This window comes from Elgaria multicarinata, chromosome 2, assembly GCF_023053635.1.
Source record: "Elgaria multicarinata webbii isolate HBS135686 ecotype San Diego chromosome 2, rElgMul1.1.pri, whole genome shotgun sequence".
Classification (NCBI taxonomy): domain Eukaryota; kingdom Metazoa; phylum Chordata; class Lepidosauria; order Squamata; family Anguidae; genus Elgaria; species Elgaria multicarinata.
Genome location: NC_086172.1, coordinates 42,145,959 through 42,166,199, shown reverse-complemented (window position 1 = coordinate 42,166,199; position 20,241 = coordinate 42,145,959). Strand labels below are relative to the sequence as shown.

Genomic DNA, 20,241 nt, shown 5'->3' with positions numbered 1-20,241 from the left:
AGAATATCCAAGTTGCTGGCATAATTCAGTGTGAGATAGAATTGAATGAGAATCATTCCTTATTAAAATTAGCTTTCTTAACATCTCCTACTATTTGAAGTGCAACTTGCTTACATTATTAGCCCTATTTATTTACCTACTTCAGGTTCATCAGCACTGAAATACTGATCCCAACACAAATTCTGTCTGTGTCCATCTAGCCCTGTGCCATCTGTTGTCACTGGCAGAAGCTCTCCAAGACCCCATCCAGAAGTCTTGTCCTGCACTGTTACCTGATTCTTTACTTAGACATGGCTTGAACTTGGTGCTTTTTGTGTAGATGCTTGAGTCTCAAATGCCTCTTTAAAAAAAACCCTCCTATCTCTGCCCCAATAACCTAACTTTGCCATTTCACAGAGCTGCCTTGTCACGTCTTCCAGGTTCATGAGCTAAGAACTCCCTTCATGGTGTCTGTCTTGCAGAAGAAACCTCTTCCACTTCATCCCTGTCACTTTGGCAATGCTTCTTCAACTCAGAAGACCAATCTTCCTCTGCCTACTGGCTGGATTGCCTGTGTCCCAAGCATGCAAGGACCTCTTATCCAACTGCCATGGCTACCCGTGATCAGGGGATCCTCTTCCACTGCCATTCTTACTCCCCTGACTATTTTGCAGCGCATCTGTGAAAAGCCACATTATACCAAGCTAGATGGTCCAATGGTCTGACTCAGTAGGAGGCATCTTTTCTCCTATGTGTTACATACTGAAAGCCAAGATGGTATACTATATTCAGTGCATCCCAAACCAGGGTAGTTCTTTTAGTTCTTGGTCTTTCTTTACACATCATGTGGACTTTTGGAATCACCCATGTTCCGCCTGGAATCCCTTTCACGCTAGGTAGAATTTGAACTGAAAAGCCTTAGAGGAGGCTTAGATGACACTCCCTGTGTCATCTCTGAAATGAACTTTCTTTTTCCATTTTCAGACCCTATTGGCAGTTCAAAATTATAGCATATCGCATAATGCCATGGCTTTCTGCAAATTATAACTCTATGAGATGTTAAGTATTCTCCATTTGGGATTTCTAGCTCTCGCCTCGCAAAACTACAATTCCTGAGGATCCCTGGAAGGGGAATGATTCTCAGATGTGTTTAATTGTGTAAATCAGAACTTAGTTCAAACAAGGGCTCAGCCCAGAAAACATCCCTGAAACACATTGATGATGATGATGATGATAATGATGATGATGATGATGAAAGGGCAATACTTTTTGCTCATAGGCGAGTAGCCCCAAGCAACCTCTCTGTCTCTGGGTGCGAGTTTCCCGTACACAAGGCATGATGTCCAGGTTCCTCATTTTGAGGAATGCAAAAGCTTGAGAAAGGCTTCCATTTGGCAGCACATAGCCTGAATGCAATCTGGGCCCATTCCATGTTCCCCAGCTCCGTTGCTACGTGCTGAGCCCAGTTTCAAAGTGATCTTATTTGAAGAGCTGACTGCAAAGATCTCCTTCTTTGTGAGCAATCGCATCCTCTCTTAACTGACTGGTGTCTTGCAGAGTATTGCTGCCAACTGCACTGCAAGCCACTTCCACTGTTTCATTTTCACTTTCATATTCAAAGTACGGCAAACCGAACTCTCTCTCTTTCTCTTTCTCTGCTTCACTCCCCAAGATACCCAGTTAGTCTCTCTGCGAGGATGTTCACTTGGCTTAACAAGGGTTTGCGTTCTTGGGACATCAATACAGCTCTTCCCAAAGGGCTGGCAGGTAAAAGAAGTGTGTGAAGGCCAGTGCTCAAAGTAAGGAGAAACTCCCAGGAGCTCAGCTCCACTACTTATTTCTCAGCAGGAGCTTTTTTTGGGGGAAAGTTTCCTATTTCCCCCCCACCGCTTGAATTCAGGAAAATGATGCAAAATTGTAAGAAATAAGTGGTATATTTAACCAAGCAACCCCACCCCCAATTTACTGGAAAAGCAAACATAAGAGTTTAATATAAGTTTCTATTTTTTCTATGCTACCTAAGCCATGACAGTTCAGTGCTTGAAGTACAACGGTGCCAAATCGGGCCAACTTTTAGTGTTGGCTCCCTTAGCTATTGGCCATGGGAAGGACATGAGTTCTTTAACATTGGAGAGCATGTGTCAGGAATTATTATTATTATTATTATTATTATTATTATTATTATTATTATTATTATTACTATTATTATTATTATTATTATTTCAGTATATTTATATTCAGAATTCATTAAAACAACAATTAAAATAAGCACAAGCCTCTATAAAAAACAAAAACACAGTAACAGAAAGCCCACCAAGTGAAATATAGAAAAACAGCAAACGGGTAGGTTTTTTTTTTTATCACATGCCAAAACACCATCAAAGTTGGGACCTGTCATAGTGGTGAGGAAGGAGAATTCCAAAGGTGGGTGCCACAACAGAGATATGTAGATTTCAATGAATGGACAAGCTGATATATGAACCCTAACCCTCAGGTAGCCTGGGTAGGGCTTATGGATGTCATAATGGGCTACCTACCTTTACCCTCATAACTCAAGAATTGCAACAGCTGTGGGCGGTAAATGTGCCCTATTGAAAAGCTCTCTGCTCTTGTTATTGATTGACTAGTCAGTTTACTGGTTCCTTCCATAGGTCATTGCATTGCCCCATGCTGAGCTCAAAATAGAAAGAACAAAAGGAAGTGAGATTTAAAACAGATAATTGCAGAAGTAATGTGGGCACACAACTGCACACACGCATAGCATGCATTATCTCCAGAACATTTAGGATGCAATCCTAGGCATATTTAGACAGAAAATTGTAGGATGCTGGGAGTTGTAGGACTTTTTTCTGTCTAAGCATGCAGAGGATTGCCTCATGTCTTGAGGACATTATAAGAGGCTTCAGCATGTAGTTGAGAAGGTGCCTGCTTCACATCTGAGCTGACCCCAAGAAGATGGCAGGGGCTAAATGGTCCATAATATTGCCTTGACTCTTTTGGTAGCAATACAGCTAATATCAGAATTGTATCGTGTAGCAAATGCTTACTTGCTGGCATCTGCCACTATTTCCCGCCAGTGCTTGAAATACCACTGCTGTGTTTTGCTGCTTGCCTACCCTTGTCTCTTCCTCGCTTGGATCTCTTTTGTAACAACGAAACCGGATTCCCTGCCTTTTGGATGAACTTAACGCCGATTCTGAAATGAAAGCTAATGAAACTAAGCAAAGTGATAAACCCACACAGATCATATTGGTAAATTTTATTGATTGATTGATGCATTTTACTGTAATAATGATTTCTACCCTATTTCTTCGATTCTAAGACACACTTTTTTCCCCATGTAAACATCTCTAAAAATGGGGTGCGCCTTAGAATCGCAAGTGTGTCTTAGGTTTTTTTTTCTGTTGGTGGTACTGAAATCAGTGTGCATCTTACAATTGATGGCGTCTTACAATCGAAGAAATACAGTATTATTTTATTATTACATATTAATTATTATATTACGGGTATGCTGAAGCCAAAAGATAAAGACATTATCCATAAGACATATCTTGTCTTATGTAGTATGGTCTTAAATATTTTTTTGTTGCAGCTATATTCTCCTTCCTTCTTCCCACAAATACAGAGAGGTATTTTAAATAATTACTTTCTTTTCCTTACTTAGGTATATTGTGATGTCAGGAACTCCAGAGAAAATTTTAGAGCACTTCCTAGAAACGCTGCGTCTTGAATCACCACTAAGCGAAGGATCAGGTAGGCTAACTTAATAAAAGCCCATTTGTAATTGTAGCTTAGTATAAGAAGTGAAAGCTCCAGTCCAGCATACCAAATTGCTTAAATTCCATTTAGTAGGGATTCAAGCTGCCAGACTGTGCAAGATGAAAGCCAGAGTTTACATTTGCATTGTGCAGAGCTATATATACAATACAGCAGTGACCTAGAAGATGGTCTGGAACTGGCCTAGAAGAGAATTGTCTGGAAATGTTTGGTACTAAGATTCATATTTCTGTTAGGGACATTTGTTGTTGTTGTTGTTTTCCAAAACTTTTCAGTGTGACTTAACTTTTGAAAGTATTTTGTAATGGTTGTTTCCCAAAATATTTGGGGGCAGTATTCCATTTGTCATTGTATGATTTGCAACTTAAGGCACGAAGTTTCTTTCTTCTATTGTAGGAACACAAACATCTGTGATCACTTGTATACTTTTCTTTCCTTTTGCACTAGATGAAATTAATAAAGGAAATGGAACATCTAAAACAGTTTGTTATGCATAGTAGACTATGAAAGAAAAGAATGCCCTGGCTAACATCCATTGGAGTTTGCATATGTTACATGAAAATATATTTTCATGTACTGAGCGGGGGCACAGTCATTTGATTTGAGCCCAGTTGACTTCAGGGAGAATATCCAGGCTTAGGGTGCAATCCTTTGTACTGTTAGACAGAAAAAACTCCCACAATTCCCAGCATACTCCAGCCAGTCATGCTGGCTAGGGAATGCCGGGAGCTTGTAGGACTTATTTCTGCCTAAACATGCATAGGATTGCACCCTTAAAATGATTTGGCTGATTGGTTAAAAAAATGTGAAATGTATGCCTCAACGTTGGATTTAATTGTTCCTTTATATGCCTCACCCATCTATCCAATATAATCCAACCTTTTCTTTTTTCATGCCTTGTTGCCAGCAACACACTACCTTCCTCCTTGCTAAGTGTTTATAGTTGATCCTGATAATTTGACATCTCAATTAAAGTTGAAAACTTCTAATGTGGAGTTTAAGGAGATTTCACTGAAAAACAACAATATGTAGTTTTTCAGTGAGCTTCGGCTATTGGGCGGTATAAAAATGCCAATAAATAAATAAATAAATAATTGTGGTAGTGGTGGAGAAAGAATGAGAAATATCAAATATAGTAAAATGTTAACATTCTGGGGGATTGTGCATTTCCTATTAATAAGTAATTTTGAGGGTAACAATACCATGGCTGTAATCAACCCTATCATGCTATCCTGGGAGTAAGTCCCATTGAACTCAGTGGGCTTTGCATTGTTAAAGTAGCATTGAGAGTATTTAAGGCAGCATCCACTGCTCTTCCGCTGCACTAGTGGGACTCCCTGCTAGCACAACTGGAACTAGCACTTCCCTTCTGAGAGCTCTGCTGACCTGGCCCATTCTGGAAATGAGCATTTCTGCTTTTTTTTGAGAAAATGTGGCTTCCCATTGCACTAGCAGTGAGTCCTGCTAGCGTCCAGGTAGCGTAGGATATTGCCTTTAGAATTTAGGTATATCTTCTCGTAGAAGGAGAAAGCTATTTTTATATGACCTCATCCAAACTCTTCTAATGAATAAAACTAAGGGTCAAATCGCAAGTTCATTTAAAGACATAGGGCATGGCTACACGAAGGGTTTGCCCCAGGGTGGATTCGCAGGAGCAGCAAGTCATCTAAATGACGCAGCTGTCACTGTAAAGCCATCCGGGGGCAAACTCCCTGATTGGCGTATGTATGGCCGTGATGAAAATGATAAAACACAGTGAATTCAGTTAGTCAGTTATTTTATGTATGGTGTACTTAATGCTATTCATTTATTTGTGTTTGTTTGATATGCTTTTAAATGTATATACTGTTTTCTCTGCCCAATGAATTCCCCCCCCTCCCCTAGTGGTTCACTTGTGTGAACTTCTGCTCATGTAGAAGAGGTCTGGAATTTCCACCAATCCTCCCTCCCTTTCAGCTGCAGCCCGCTGTACAGCATTGACTGTTGTTCCAGAAGATGCCCCCAAACCTCAGAAGTAGAATTTTGGTATGCAAGACCTAGGACCCTTCAGCCAGAAAGAGGAGGCAGAAAAGCCCTGTTTCACAAGCAGAAATCTGCTTGCCTAGTGGCTGCATTCAGACATATGACTAAATCATGGTTTAGCATTTTGAGAACAAGCCTGTCTACCCCTCTGCTCACATACTCCCTTTTCTTCTCCTACAGCATGGCTGTGAGGAGATAGAAATGTCCACTTCCATTTTAGAGTAGCTGTAGTTTAGCTAGTTGTCTGAACCATAAACTGTGGTTAATTATGGTTAATGAAAACAAGCTAGCTTCATAAGCAACGGTTTGAAGATGGCTTGTTTCCACCAACCATAGTTATTATTAACCACTGTTTTGTCCAGGTTTGGAAGATGACACAGCAAGTTGCAGTTCATCAAAAATGGAAGTGAAAGCTTCTGAACTCGTTTCAGGTAAGGAAGTTAGGCTTGTTCTTATAATGCTAAGCCCTGGCTTAGTGTTATATCTTAAACATTTAATTAATGGAAAATATGTTTTGTTAAACAAAGACTTTGTGCTCTTTAAGGAATGAACAAGATTTTTTTTTACTGTAATAGGAAGTTACCTTGAAAGAGCACCCAGGAATATAAATTGCTGTTACTTTTTCTTTTCTTTTCACAGATGCTGGTGTACATGATTTTGTGATGATGCATTGTGTGTTCATGGCAAATAATCAACTCTGCCCAGCTTTGATGGCTCAATATCCTTTTCAAAATTACACACACACACACACATATATAAGTTTTTCGAAGATCAGAAGTGAGCACTGCCACTTCCTCAAAGGCAATTAAGCTCAACAAACCACTGTAAATATTCTTGAACCAAATATTTAACATTGATCAAAAGTATCTATTTGCAACAGGTCTGGCCCTCTAAAAACATCATTTAATTTGCTTTTTATCTTGTCCTTTACTGGATCCATATATACCTTCACATGTCTCCTGTTCATATGCAGTTCCTTTTCCCAGAATTGAAAGCTTTGGCTTTTTAGCGTTTGTTTTTGAGACAGTGTTGAATTTGAATAACTGTATCCATACTAACTACCTAACCAGCCTATAAATTAGATTTGATGTGCTGAAATGCATATGAATAAATGGGAGGACAATGCGTTGAAGTGGAATGGTTCCCAAAGTCTACACGTAGGACAGAATCCAATGGGGAACTTTCACCTTCGCCGATTCTTTTCCACCCCACCAATTCCCTTCTGTAAGCAGTGGGTCCCACTGATTGTGTTGAGCAAGTGCGACCCTCTGCTTACACAAGGCAGATTTAGTGCTTCTTAGAGGAAGCCCTAAAATGATCAGAAACACTCATTTTGGGTTGCCTAGGAAGTGTTAAATCACAATTGTGCAAGCGGTGGGGGCTGCTTACACAACACATTTGGCAGGGCAGAAGAGAATTGGTGGAGATGGATAATGCCCATAGCTCCAGACTTTGGCACAGACTGAGATCCAGCCACTGGCTTCTGTTAAACACTGAGCTGGCAAATGAGGCTCAGCAGTGGCCAGTGAGTGTAGCACTGGAAGCCTAGATTGTCTCCCTGGGAGGACTCAGTCCTCGCCAGCCTGCCAGAGGTCAGTTTGTGGTCCCTTTGGGAGGAAGGAAGGAGGCTTGTTGAACTTGCTTCTCGATTCTGGCAGCAAGACGGAATTGGGAAGTGGCCAGATTTAGTTCTTCCTTAAAAAGAAATCAGCCACCCCTGATTTAAAATAATACTCCTTTTGGAGTCCACTTATTACAGATTTTTACATCAGCTGACATGATTGCCCTGGAAACCAGCTCTGGTTGAGTTCAACTATGCTGCTACAACTAACAAAAAGTAATTTAAATCCATGGCAAGTCTTTAAAAGCACAGCAAGAAAACCTATAGAAATGTAGCCCCATTTACTTTATGTATTACATTGAGGTAAAATCCCTTTTCACCAAAGAAATTGTCTTAACTAGACATTAAATCCTGTAAGTATATAAAATAAATCCTTCTTTGCTTCAGTCATATTCTTTGGTATGCAAGCCATTTGTCTCGCACAGATTCTACCATAGATTTAAACTATTTTTGCCATGTTCTGTTCTTGGGTTCTGACCACTCTTTGATTTTAGCTCCCTTCTTTGCTTTTATAACCTGGCTTTATCTATTCTCTAAAGCAGAGGGGGTACACAAGCCCCACAAGTCCTTAATGGCAGCTTCTCAGGGTGCCCGATCCCCTGCACTGCCACTGAATTCCATCCACCCATTTTCTGCTGTTTGTGTTTGTTTGTTTGATTCTTTCTTTTTATTATGTTTATGGGCAGTTTACAACCATTAAAACCATAAAATACAGTACAATAAAACTTAATCTAACATTTTTAAACTACAGTATAAAACCAAAATAAAAACCAACAGCAGAATAAAGATTTAAAAATGCAATAACTAATTTCAAAAACAACAACAGAAACTGGAAGTCTAAAATGCCTGAGAGAATAAAAAGGTCTTTACAAGCACATTGTAGGCACCAGTTGCTGTTACTGCTGATTCATGTCCTTCTCTCCACCACTTCCCCAGTAATCCTGATACAAATCACTCTTTCCTCACCAGTAGCAGCAGTGATCTTGTATCAGGATCACTGGTGTATGCCAAAAAGGTTGTGCATTCCTGCTGTAAATTTAACCAGGTATGGTCTTTAGGGTCTGACCTAGTTCCATTTCTTCCTCCTGCCTCTGCCCATCGTTTCCTGCTTCTGACTCTGATTTAAAGTGAAGTGCTTTAAACAGTGTAAAGTGCTATAAAAATGCTAGGAATTATTTAAGATTAGCATTTTACATGAACATGAACGCAAGCATTACTCTGTCATGATGATGGCTTTGGGTTTCATCTAGGGCTTTTCTATGTGAGGTTTTAAACCCACCACTTTACCAAGGCTTCTCCTTCCAGATTCTTTGCAGGATTAAGGTCAGCTCCTTTACATGAGTTTTCCCCTCCCCAGCACTTTGCTTTCTCTGCCTTTCTATATGTTCCATTACACAACCACAAGATGGTGCTGTGGTATAGCAGAATTATGCAAATACACTAGAGTTTCATGCCGCCATTCAGGATATACCAGACTTTCCTCATTAAAAACACATACACGCTAAAATGGTTGCAAAGCGTGGGAGACACCCTGGAGGAGGATGACATTGTGTAAAGGACCTGCAAATTACCATGAGTGTGTGGAATCACTAGTGCACAATAAGGCTCCTAGAGCTGTGCAGAGATGGCCTTTTGAAATTCTCCATCCTACTTCTGGCATAGAAATTGGAGGGAACAATTTCACTGAATTTCTCCAGGAGGAGGAAAAATTCTCCAACAGTTTCTCACAGGTAAGGCTCACTATTGGCGGGGGCTGTCACACAGCTTCTTTCTTGTGTCCTAAGGGTTCTGAATGATCAGGGGAGGGGAAATCAACACAACAGTAATTTAATCCACATTAAAAGAAATAGATCTTGGATCACATTGAGGACAGAACAGGCTAGTTAGTTTGTTACAATTTCAACTACGAAATATGGTGAAATCAGTATTCAGTTACAACAGCATTGTTGTTTAATACCTTAGAAATTATAGCCTCTCTGTTATTTATTTATACACAGCGCTATTATTCTGGTAGTTATGCAGCATGAATGTTTGAGAGGGAGGGCTCTACCTTTTCCAGTGACAAAATTTGCATTGGAGAAATTATTAGCAGAATTAAAAATAAGTCGATGAGCAACAGAGATCGGGGGGGGGGATTACTGGTGCCTGTGGTGAGTCACTTAATAAGCAGGTAAAAGGATATTAAATAATTACAGGGCTTGCACAGTAGAAGCTGCATGAAGAGAGTGACTCGGTGCAATGTTACTTGGTTTTTGAAATGTTATATGGACCAATGCCTGCAATGTAACAGCTATTCCTTACGTTCCTCCTCCATAAAATAGCCTGTCTACCTTTTCTGATCATACCTAAATATTTTCCAAGTTAAATGAAAATGCAAATTTCTGTAAATGTCCCCATCCCAGCAGTCAAATTGTTGTAGCAGTTTGCAAAGGCTTTGTTATAATTTCAGGGACGTTATTATAAAATTATGGTTTAATAGGCCCATTTCTTAAATTACTACTTTAGTCATATTGTGCATATGTTACCAGATCTTGCAGAGAAACACCTTACAGAGTAGGGGCAGGCATTTGTGGGCACATTTTTAAACATTTTTCCAGACACGTAGGTTCATTTGTCATTTTGATTTGTAGGCATTTACTTTCAGGATTCCCAACTTTCTTGCACCCCCGCCCCCACCTGGATTCCCACTTCTCTTGCTCCTTCCCCTTCTTAAATTGAGATATTGTTTTGCCTTGTGAGCAGCTCTTCGGTCATTCCAGAGACCGTATGCCCAAGCCCTCATGCTTTGATTTGAAGGAAACAGTTTATTTTAAGAATTATCTTCGCAAAGGCATGGTGCTTGTCAGAGCTGTCATATGAGGAAAATATTCTGGGCCATTAATCCACCTGGAATGTACGAAATACAATTATATTCAATTTTCCCTTGTTTCATTAATATCTGTCTAGCGGTCTGACTGTCAAGTCTGCCTATCACAGTATTCCAACAGAACCAGGACTAACCAGAATTCCAGAAGTCAAGCCAATGCTTGCAGACTCATATAGAATGATCCTGGCATTGGAAGTCAAAATAGATGTTATAAAGTAAAATTAATTCCTCTACCCCTCAAACTAAGAGCTCCATCAGACAAGTGTTTTATTTCAGCTCATTGCTGGGCACTCACAGATTTTTGTGCATCCCTCTCAGGATGTCGTCTGCCTCCCGCTCACCTCTCACCCCTTCTAGTCTTCTCCACGCCACAAAAAATCCCTCAGTAAGTCCAAATTATTTTTAAAGATAGAAGTTGCTGCTATCTCCTGCTGTGTGCAGGAGAAGCCACGGGATCAAAACAGCCCACCAAATGGGCCACGTGCACGTCGTTTACTTCTCCTTTCAAAAGAGGAAGCAATGAGGGGCAAACGCATGGGCGGAAAAGCAACGGTAAGCAAACACAATTTCCCCCTATGTGATGATGCTCTACGGCTATGCCAAACAGTCATTGTGTTTTTGATTTTCATGTCAAAATTTGCCCTTTCAAAAAGGGAGAATTTTTAAACCACAGCATCAGTATACATTTTGAAACTATTTGGTGCTCCTATTTTTTGTGGTTTCCTTAGAAGGGCCTAGGTTGTGGGCAAGGAAAAAGAGACTATTTCTGCTACTACCACCATTGGAGCCACAATCAATTGAGGCCAAAGTCTATCACATCTTCAGCACTGATTGTAAACACTAATAATCGTCACTAAAGGCCCAATCCTCTGCATGTTTAGACAGAAAAAAAGCCTACAACTCCCAGCATGCCCCAGCCAATACAAAGCCAAAATTGAATCCACCTAAAACAATTTTTGGTGTACCACTTTGTTTGATCAGCTATAGGTAGTTAACTGGCAGCCAACTTGACCCCCTTAATTCTAGAACTATATTGTGAAAACACTCCGCAAAGGCCCAAATCAATAACACTTACCTACCAACACATCTGTGCCAAACTGTTACCAGCTGTCTCTAAGGGCGTTACTAGACGAGGCTCTAGCGCGCGTTACCTTCCGCAGTCACGTCGAGGCTTCCAGATGACGTTCACGAGGATCCGCCGTTATCCCGCGGTGAAGCCTCTTTCTCCCGACTTTAAAAAAGTGAGTTTTAGGGCGCCTTTTCCTGCTGTCCCGCGGTAATTCGGAGTACGTGTGGGAGGATGTGAGGTCACTGCGGTCGGCACTGGTCAGGAAAAGGCGTGCTAAGGGGGAGTGGTCAGCGGCTTCGGTCAAGCCGCCTCCGCCATTTGCGCGCAGTCCGCCAGCTGGGGCAGCGCGGCGGAGCGGCTTTTTTTTTTTATTTCCCCAGTGACAGTTTGCGCAGGACCGGAGGACCGGAAAAGTGGCTGGTGACTCCTTGCGGTGGGCAGCTACCGTGGCCGCATAATGGCGGTGCTGTACGCTGCCTGTTAGTGTGGGTACCAGGCTGGCAGAGGGCAGAGCTGTTTGTGGGCTGCTGCCATGGCTACGGCCAGATGTGGGTTGGCTCCTTGGGATGGGGCACAGGGCACAGAGGCGATCATCGCCGCCGACACCTCAGAGGCATGATGGGAGATGTAGGCACAGAGTGGCCATGCAGACGATTGACCTCGGGTCATATGACACCCGCCACGACCCCCATCAGGAAGTGAGCGCATCAATGTTGACCCTCAACAGCACCAGCAGCACTTCAGCTGGCACTGGCACTGCCGCCGCTGCCGCTGCCAGGGCCGGCGGCGGCATCGCTGACGGCTGCGCAAGTTTGCGGTCTTTCGGACGTGCGCAAACCGTGCAGCGAGCGAAAAAAAAAGCCGCGGCAATCAGGCCGGTGTGGCTGCGCAACCGTTCTCGCGGCGGCAGCAGCACAACCGGCGCAAACTTCCGCCACAAATTGAAGGCAGGTGTGGAGCATGAGGCGTCACGGCTGAACGGGAAAAGCCGCTTTCACCGCTCCTCAACGACGGAACACCCGGTAGGTCTAGCAACGCCCCAGGAGGGTTACACAATGCCTATTTTGCCTATATATACAGATATATAGTGTATATATATATACTATATATCTGTATATATAGACCCCTTTTAGGGCACAATCCTATGCCTATTTTGACAGGAAAAAGGCTTACACCTCCCAAGTATGCTGGCTGGGGAATGCTATGAGTTGTAGGCCTTTCTTCTGTCTAAACAGGCATAGGATCATGCCATAAATTGCAATTAATTCCATTGACTGGTTTCAAGACTGTCATAACATAATCATATATACATTTTTTAAAAATACCTTTTCCCCCTTAGTCATGCTGGACTCTTGGTTGGTTGGTGTACCTTTGCACATGTTTTGAAGGCCTGCGTGAGCCTGCGTGGAGGGAGTAATGTGTCACTATGTAGAGACACATTATCTGGCTTTCTCAAATGAAGATAGCTGTGGCTACCAAGCGATAGCCTGGATTATGTTGGGGAAGAGAGTGCCTCCTCCCCTTCCTGATGGAGCCTTACCTCCACAAGGGGAAGCAATATCATCTCCAACGTCCCTTCTCAGGGTCCCAGGCTAATGGCATCACAAGACTGAACTTGTCCTTTGTTTCCCTTGATTCAAGTACCGGCTTGGGAAATCAGTAGTCCTCCCCTACGCCCAAACAAACATACACCTTCACTCTTTCTTTCATGAGCTGTGCTGTCAGGCACATACCTGTTGACCAAAAAACATGGTAAGACAACCCAAGCATTGTTGCACATTGAAATTGTTACATCTTTTACTAACAGAAAAGCTCTCTATTAATATTATTATGGTAATCCAAACAAGGGTGCAGAATTATAAACAGAAACAGTATATACAATATATGTAAATATAAAGAAAGTGTAAGATGAAGAGGAAAAAACAAAATAAAATTAAAAAAATAAAACATTGATTACAGCTTTTCACATAAAGAAAAGGGGGAGAAGGAGAAAAATAACAGTTGAAGCTAAATAGTTATACCAATTATAACAAACAGAGTAACTCCTAAATACGGAAAATCTTCAGATTAAAGTGATTAAGCGCTATATTCTGGTGAAAGAGCATGTGGTCATAGAATTGAAACGACAATCCCAGGCTCGGTTGGCCCAGGATTCCCCACTAAGCTGGTTAGAGCTTTCAACAAGGTGTCCTGGTTCTTTTAAAATGACCCCTGTGCTGGGGAAAGAGCAGGATTCCATGGAATGAATGAAACAGCAGAGGTTAGCTGCTTCTTTTGCAAAGGCAAAAACCTCATGTTCAAGTTGAATGCACTGTTTGCATTTCAGCTGCTAACCTTGGAGTATAGCAGGGGTGTATAGCCAATGGTGAGGAATGAAGGGAGTTGTAGGCCAAAACATTTGGAGGAGCACAAGTTGCCCACCTTGGACTATAGAAATGCACTGTGTAATCTCCATCCTCTTGAAGTCACAGTTATATACTGTAGTGTATCAACAAAGAGTCTTGTAATACCTTAGAGACTCACACATTTATTATGGCATACACTTTCATGGATTGCAGCTCACTTCATCAGATGTAGCTACTGAAATGGGTTGGAGTCTATGAAAGCTTATGTCATACTTATTTGTTTTAGTCTTTAAGGTGCCACTAGACTCTGTTGATTTTATATCTATCTGTCTTAAGACAGAAGAGCAATTCATCTGCTTAACTGGCTCCTCTTCACTTTCCTGTTTGGAGGACAATTGAGTCAATGCATGTTCATCCTTTTATGTGGAAATCTTGCTTCAGATATTACCTTTAGTGAGTTTTTACCTCACATTTTTACCTTTAATGGATTTTTACCTCAGGCACTACCTTTAATGTGTACATCCAGCCCTTCACAATGCAAAGAGAATCCTCAGTCCAGGAAAATTTTCTGAATTGGGTCCATGTGTCACATGACCAATTGACCAATTGTGCTTTCTTAGGAAAAGCCCTTTGGGTTTACCTTCATTTCTCCCCCTCCCCCTCTTGTCAAGCCATCAAAAGTCATGAAAATCTTTAAACTGGAGAACATATAAAAAAGTCTTTGATCTTTAAAATCCTGCTGGGTAGTTGTGTTTCACAGTGTTTGAGAGAGCCAATTTAGTGAAAAGTATGCTATACTACGAAAGAGCAATGGGAAATTCAGAGGGGGGGGAGTATATTAGAGCAAATGTTTTCCTTGACATCCTGCCACTTACCATGCCCAGCCTTCCCAAGGAACAGAACAAGAAAAAATGGATTATGCCCTAAACAATAAAAGGCGAGTCATTCGCTTAGTTCTGCAGTGGGCTGCTTTGTATGGAGATATCCTGCAAGAGGAGGAAGCAGCAATGGCCTTTCTGGAGGTAGGTCACAATTGCTACATAACAGCTGCTTCTTTAGAATGAATATGAGCTATAACTGCGGCAAGAGAGATGTGTCAAGACAGATGATTTTTCAAGCTTTAGAATTCCTACAAGGATATTACTTTAAAGTGCAAACTGATATTTCTGTCTCAGGTGTTTGGTGTGTGTGTGTTTTTCTCTGCAAGCAACTGGCTGCAAATTTAGGGAGAAAGAATTGTGTGTATTTTATACCAGCGGTCCCCAACCTTTTTGGCACCAGGGACCGGTTTTGTGGAAGGCAATTTTTCCACGGACCGGCGGGGGGGGTTTGAGGGGATGGTTTTGGGAAGCCCCTCCCCGCACACGCCACACTCCAGCATCCTAGCTTCACTTTGGCTAGGTGGGCGCCCAGCCGAAGCGAAGCCAGGATGCTGGGGGGGGGGGGTGGTGGCTTCAGAATGGCGTGCCCAGAAGTCGCTCTCCCAGAGTGGCTTCCGACCAGGCGCGCCGTTCCGAAGCCGCCCCACCCCAGCGTCCTGGCTTCGCTTTGGCTGGGCAGGCGAGATGGCGCTCTGCGCCCAGGTACGCTAGGGTGAGGGTGGGTGCTGGGTGGGGTGAAAGCAGCTCACCTGCGCGGCCCGGTTCCTGCACGGCCCGGGGGTTGGGACCCCTGTTTTATACTATGGATGGGTTACATTGAAATCACTGGGAAGACATGGGCATTATGAGGCTATGTAATTGTTACATTCTCAGAGCTCCTGCCCCCTTCCTGCATAAATCCTTCATGGAGAAACTGTGGCCATTTATTGAGTGAGCACATTGCTTTAGAAATAATCAAATTGTAAATATGTAGTGTCTTTTTTGTCAAAATCCCTGACTATACACTCTGGACAAACAGAAATACTTTCATTGATGAAAATGCAAGACAACCATGACCAACATTGTTTGACTATGCCTATCTTTCTAGCCCAAGACATTTTTAGTCCATGAGGTGGGAAAACAAAATGGCAGGCCCTGTTTCCATGATTATGTAACAACTGGCCCTCTGCCTCCTTTTAATTGTACCCCAAACCCATTGCCTGAGATGACCATCTCACTTGCCCAGTTGGCATGGCCAGTCCTTGGTGCCCCTTTTCAGATCATAGAATAGATTTCAGAGGTCACCTTTCATCCATTTGCCAGGAATCTTATCACATGGTATGAGTTTTTTGAGGGTAGAGTTGGGCTTAGGAGGTTCTGTAGACCATTTCATTGTAGATGGATGTTTGCTATATAATATTGATATTATACCCATTTATTGAATTGCTTCTCATTAATTGTAATCAACCCACCTGTGATACGTATCTTGACCAATCAACTATCTCTTTGTATTATTGTTTGAAGAGTGTTCTTTATCATTTAACAGGAGTTTTATGTATCTGTATCAGATGATACGAGAGTGATTACAGCACTCAAAGACCAACTCCCTGAGCTAGAGAAGACCATGAAACAAATGTAAGTGCAGTCTTGGGTTCATTTGTCTCTAAATAGTCCATTGCAAATGCCTAGAACTAGACATAAAGCATCACCATTTTCAAACTAGCTATCAACAAAGAATTTCAGACTAGCCATCAGCAAAGAATTTAAGTAGAACATTTTTAGGAACATGTATGCCAAAAAGAGCAGCCCTGCATCATGTTTTTTTCCCTCCATTTCCCCCTGTAATCTTTAGTATTACAAAATCAGTGACACTTGAGTTTTTACCCATTCCAACAAGTGATAGCCAACCATGGTTTAGCATTATCTGTGAACCAGGCTGATTAAGTGAAGGAACAAATGATAACATTGGGTCGTGCATTTTGCATTTCTAGCTGTTGCAAGAGAGAGGGGAGGAAGAGGAAATGGGGAGTTTGCAAATATGCATTTTGAACCCTGCAAGAGGAAAAGCCACTTGAATTAAGGCTCCAAGTCCCATTCTCTTGAAGCAGCTCTGGTTTTTTTTAAAAAATTAAATGTCTCCTCCATATATTCATATATTCACTAGGGCCCTGTTATACATGTTATTAGCATGTACCATATTGTTTGCGCCTTAGTATAAGGATGCTTTTGGATAAAACCTTCTGCAGCCGCTTTAGTACCAGCACAGAAAGTTGAACAGGAAGTGTCTCAAAGAAGAAATACTTCCTAGCTGGGCAGACATTTACAAAGACCTCTATTTGGAAGCACCCAGACTATATTAAAACAAAAAAAGGAAGCAAAATACTTAAAACTCCTGAAATTATCTTTCAAATATACTGTATTTGTTTTCTTATAGATCAGAAGAAGCTAAAGCACCTCAGAAAAAGGTAATTATTATAGATACTCAACCCACATAATGTGTTATTTTGCTAACCGCTAAAGGCATGGTTAGCTTTACATCTGTAGATTGACAAATAGATCTTTACCACCATGTAGTCTTGTGGTGAAGAGCCACAACGAATCCTGCCACATGTATCCAGGTCACACACGCTTTGGGAAACACCTTTGTCGTGTCAGCAAGTTGTGCTTTTATGTGCAGATGTCAGTGTTTTGCCTACATTCGTTAAAAAATGCAAGATGTGACAATGCCCTGAGATTTTGACTCCAAAGTAAAACCAAGTGCATGCAGAGAAATATTTTCAAATCTATGGCTATTTTGTCATTCTTTCTCTCGCAGTATATTCAATAAGGTTTTCCTCTTGCCTTATGGTTTTTGTTTTGTTTTGTTTTTCCCAGCACAAAGTTCTTTTGCAGCACTTTAACACGAGCGATGAAAGGACACAAAAGCGCCAGCCCATCAGGGGAAGTGATGAACGTAAGTCAGTGCGCAGGATCACGGGACTGCAGTGCTGAATGGATCCACTCTAATTCCAGCTGAAGGCCTAAGGCATCGTTTGCTTAAGACGAATATCAATTGAATCCACAGTCCCCTGTAGGGTATTTATGGAATCCCAAAACAACTGAAGTTGATCCAGCTGATCCAGCCGTGCCGACTGCTGAGACAGCTGTAATTGTATGTTTTTCATCAAAAAACCCCACATTTTCTTCACTGTCTGTCCAAGAAATCTTGGCAGACTTAGCAGCCGGAGGCTCTGGAGTTGTGGGTGGCATTCCTACGGCTTTTTTAGTTTTCGGTGGAGCCGTCTTCAAAACCTCCCACAAAATACGAGTAATTATGCAAAGAGTAAAAGCAAGCAAAACACAGTCCGTGCGAAACATTAGTTAGGTAACAAGGCAGTCAGAAGGCTTGTAAAAAAAGAGTTGGGAACAGAGCAGAGCAGGAATGAACGGACTATGCTGCCATCTCAAACCGGAAGTCCCACACCCTCAATTTTACTTCTCTGCAGATCAAATAGCTTCTCGGCCTGGTTGTAATAGAGCATAAATGCAGGCAGTCCCAGTATCAGAGTTGGCAGAGCAGGGCAGCTGCTGGGGGTCCATGGACTCAGAAGGGCCATCCCTATGGCAGGCTGAAGTACCAGCCACTCTCCCCCTTGCCCCCATGAAAGGTTTCCCAGGGTGCTTGGCAGTGGCACTCTTGAGCAGGAGCCGAGGTGGTGCTTGGCTCCACTTTGTGCCTTTCCCTCCTCCCCAACCACCTCCACCATTTTGCCCGCCTTCCCCCTGCTGCCACCATCATTTCGCTCCATTGCTCACCCCAACTAGGTACCATTTCACACACCTTGCCTTCTACTGCCACCGCTACCTCCTCCACGCTCCCCAAAAGGTTTCCTGACAGGACAGCAGTGCTTTTGAATGGGAGCAGAGCTGTTGCTTCGCTCCACAGCTGCCACCCACCATCTTAAGATTACCCAAAATGCACTGCCAGGCACATCTGCATTGGGATAATCTTAAAGGGTGAGGGGCAGCTGCTATTCAAAAGTCCCACTGCCCTGCCAGGAAACCTTAAGCTGGTGGTGGTGGAGGAGGTGGCCACAGGCAGAAGTGAGGAGGAGGAGGAGGAGGAGGAGGAAACAGGCAGTCTGCCCTTGAAGTTGTTCTGGAAGCTGGAGCTAGTGCAGAATGCTGCAGCTCGGCTGTTGTCTGGAGCTGCCCCTTTCCAGCATGCAACTCCTCTGCTGAGGGAACTGCACTGGCTGCCTATTCACTTCCGGGCCAGGTTTAAGGTTCTTGTACTTGTGTACAAAACCCTAAACAACTTGGGACCAGGATACCTGAGAGAGCACCTTCTCCCCTACCAACCTGCCCAGTCACTGAGGTCATCCAAAGGCATGCTCCTGGTGGTTCCACATAGACCCATCCTCCAATTGGAGACCACCAGGGGAAGAGCCTTCAGCGTGGTAGCTCCCCTCCTATGGAATTCCCTGCCTTTGGAGGTCAGGCAGGCGCGAACCACCCAGAGAGCTTCAGCTATTGCGCGGTATAAAAATGTAATAAATAAATAAATAAATAAACTTTGTATTCCTTTCGGCGCCTCCTGAAAACGTCATTATTCCAGGAAGCCTTTCCTTAATGACCAGCCACAGTTCATTGTACATTTTGCTTCTTTTAAAATCTATTTTAAAGTGTTTTGTTCTGTTTTTGTTTTATTTTATCTTTTACACCGCTCCGAAATTTTCAATGGGCAGCGGTATATAAATGTTGTAAATAAATAAATACATGTGCAGCACCATGCCAGAAGGCCCATTGAAGTTTGTCGCTGACCTCAATGCAGAACTACAGATTCATTCAGCCTATGTTCAGGTTTCTTTCATAAAGTTCTGATATGAGTTTATCAGTCTTCCAACCATATTGCCAGTGATTAAAAAAAAAAAAAACACCTCAAAACTTCTTGGGCTTAATTCTTTCCCATCTTTGTTCTGTTCCTGTTGGTTTGAAAACAAATATTGGTAGCAGATGGGGAAACAGTAGGAAAATGCATAACCATGGTATGATTTTCAGATCATCAAAGGATGGATGACAGGAAAGCAAATAAGGAGTTGTTTCATTGGTCCATGACCAATACACACAGCAAGGGGAGATGTTCTATAAAGACATACATAGTGGGAGTGAGAATATAGGGTGGGGGTGGGGGTCAGGGTGAATCTGGCACCTCCTATACCATTGATTGTCCCTCCTTAGTTTAAGCTGTAGGGTTACATCCGGGATCAGGATCTCTGGGGATCTGCTCATGCACCAGTAGAGGCCCAGCTGCCACTCCCTAGAGCCTTTTGGCATTGCTGCTCATCCTCCTTGCTGTTGTTGTCTGTTCCTGTGCGCTCTCCAAGTGAGTGAGCAGTAACAACGAGCAGTAGCCACCACATGTCTTGTCCTCTCCCTATAGGGTAGGATTGTAGAACCTCAAGCCCAGGGGACAAATCTGCCCTTCCTGGTGGGCCAGTCTGGTCCTCTGGGTTTCCCCAGAAGGCCACATCCTCTTCACCTAACCACTGTTTGGTGGTTTCCTGTTTTTTGCGTGTGTGTGTCCCCCCCCCATTATAAAAAAGTTGCAATGCCTCTCCTAAGGCACCACTGCTGGCGGTAACACATTTAAGATAAAACATGCTGGCATTGGGGGTATTTTGTCCTTCTCCTTTTGGCTTTTATCCCACCTCTTTTACCTT

The 20,241-nt window shown here is 42.6% G+C and overlaps 1 protein-coding gene across 1 annotated transcript in view; it reads left to right on the top strand.

The window, feature by feature from the left end:
- Positions 1-20,241, top strand: part of RAPGEF4 (Rap guanine nucleotide exchange factor 4) — a 181,634-nt gene that overhangs the window by 137,098 nt on the left and 24,295 nt on the right. The window contains exons 16-21 of the mRNA XM_063116392.1: positions 3,644-3,732; positions 6,418-6,496; positions 14,551-14,701; positions 16,086-16,174; positions 16,974-17,004; positions 17,414-17,492. Of these exons, the coding sequence (XP_062972462.1) occupies positions 3,644-3,732; positions 6,418-6,496; positions 14,551-14,701; positions 16,086-16,174; positions 16,974-17,004; positions 17,414-17,492 (518 nt within the window). The remainder of the gene's footprint in view (positions 1-3,643; positions 3,733-6,417; positions 6,497-14,550; positions 14,702-16,085; positions 16,175-16,973; positions 17,005-17,413; positions 17,493-20,241) is intronic.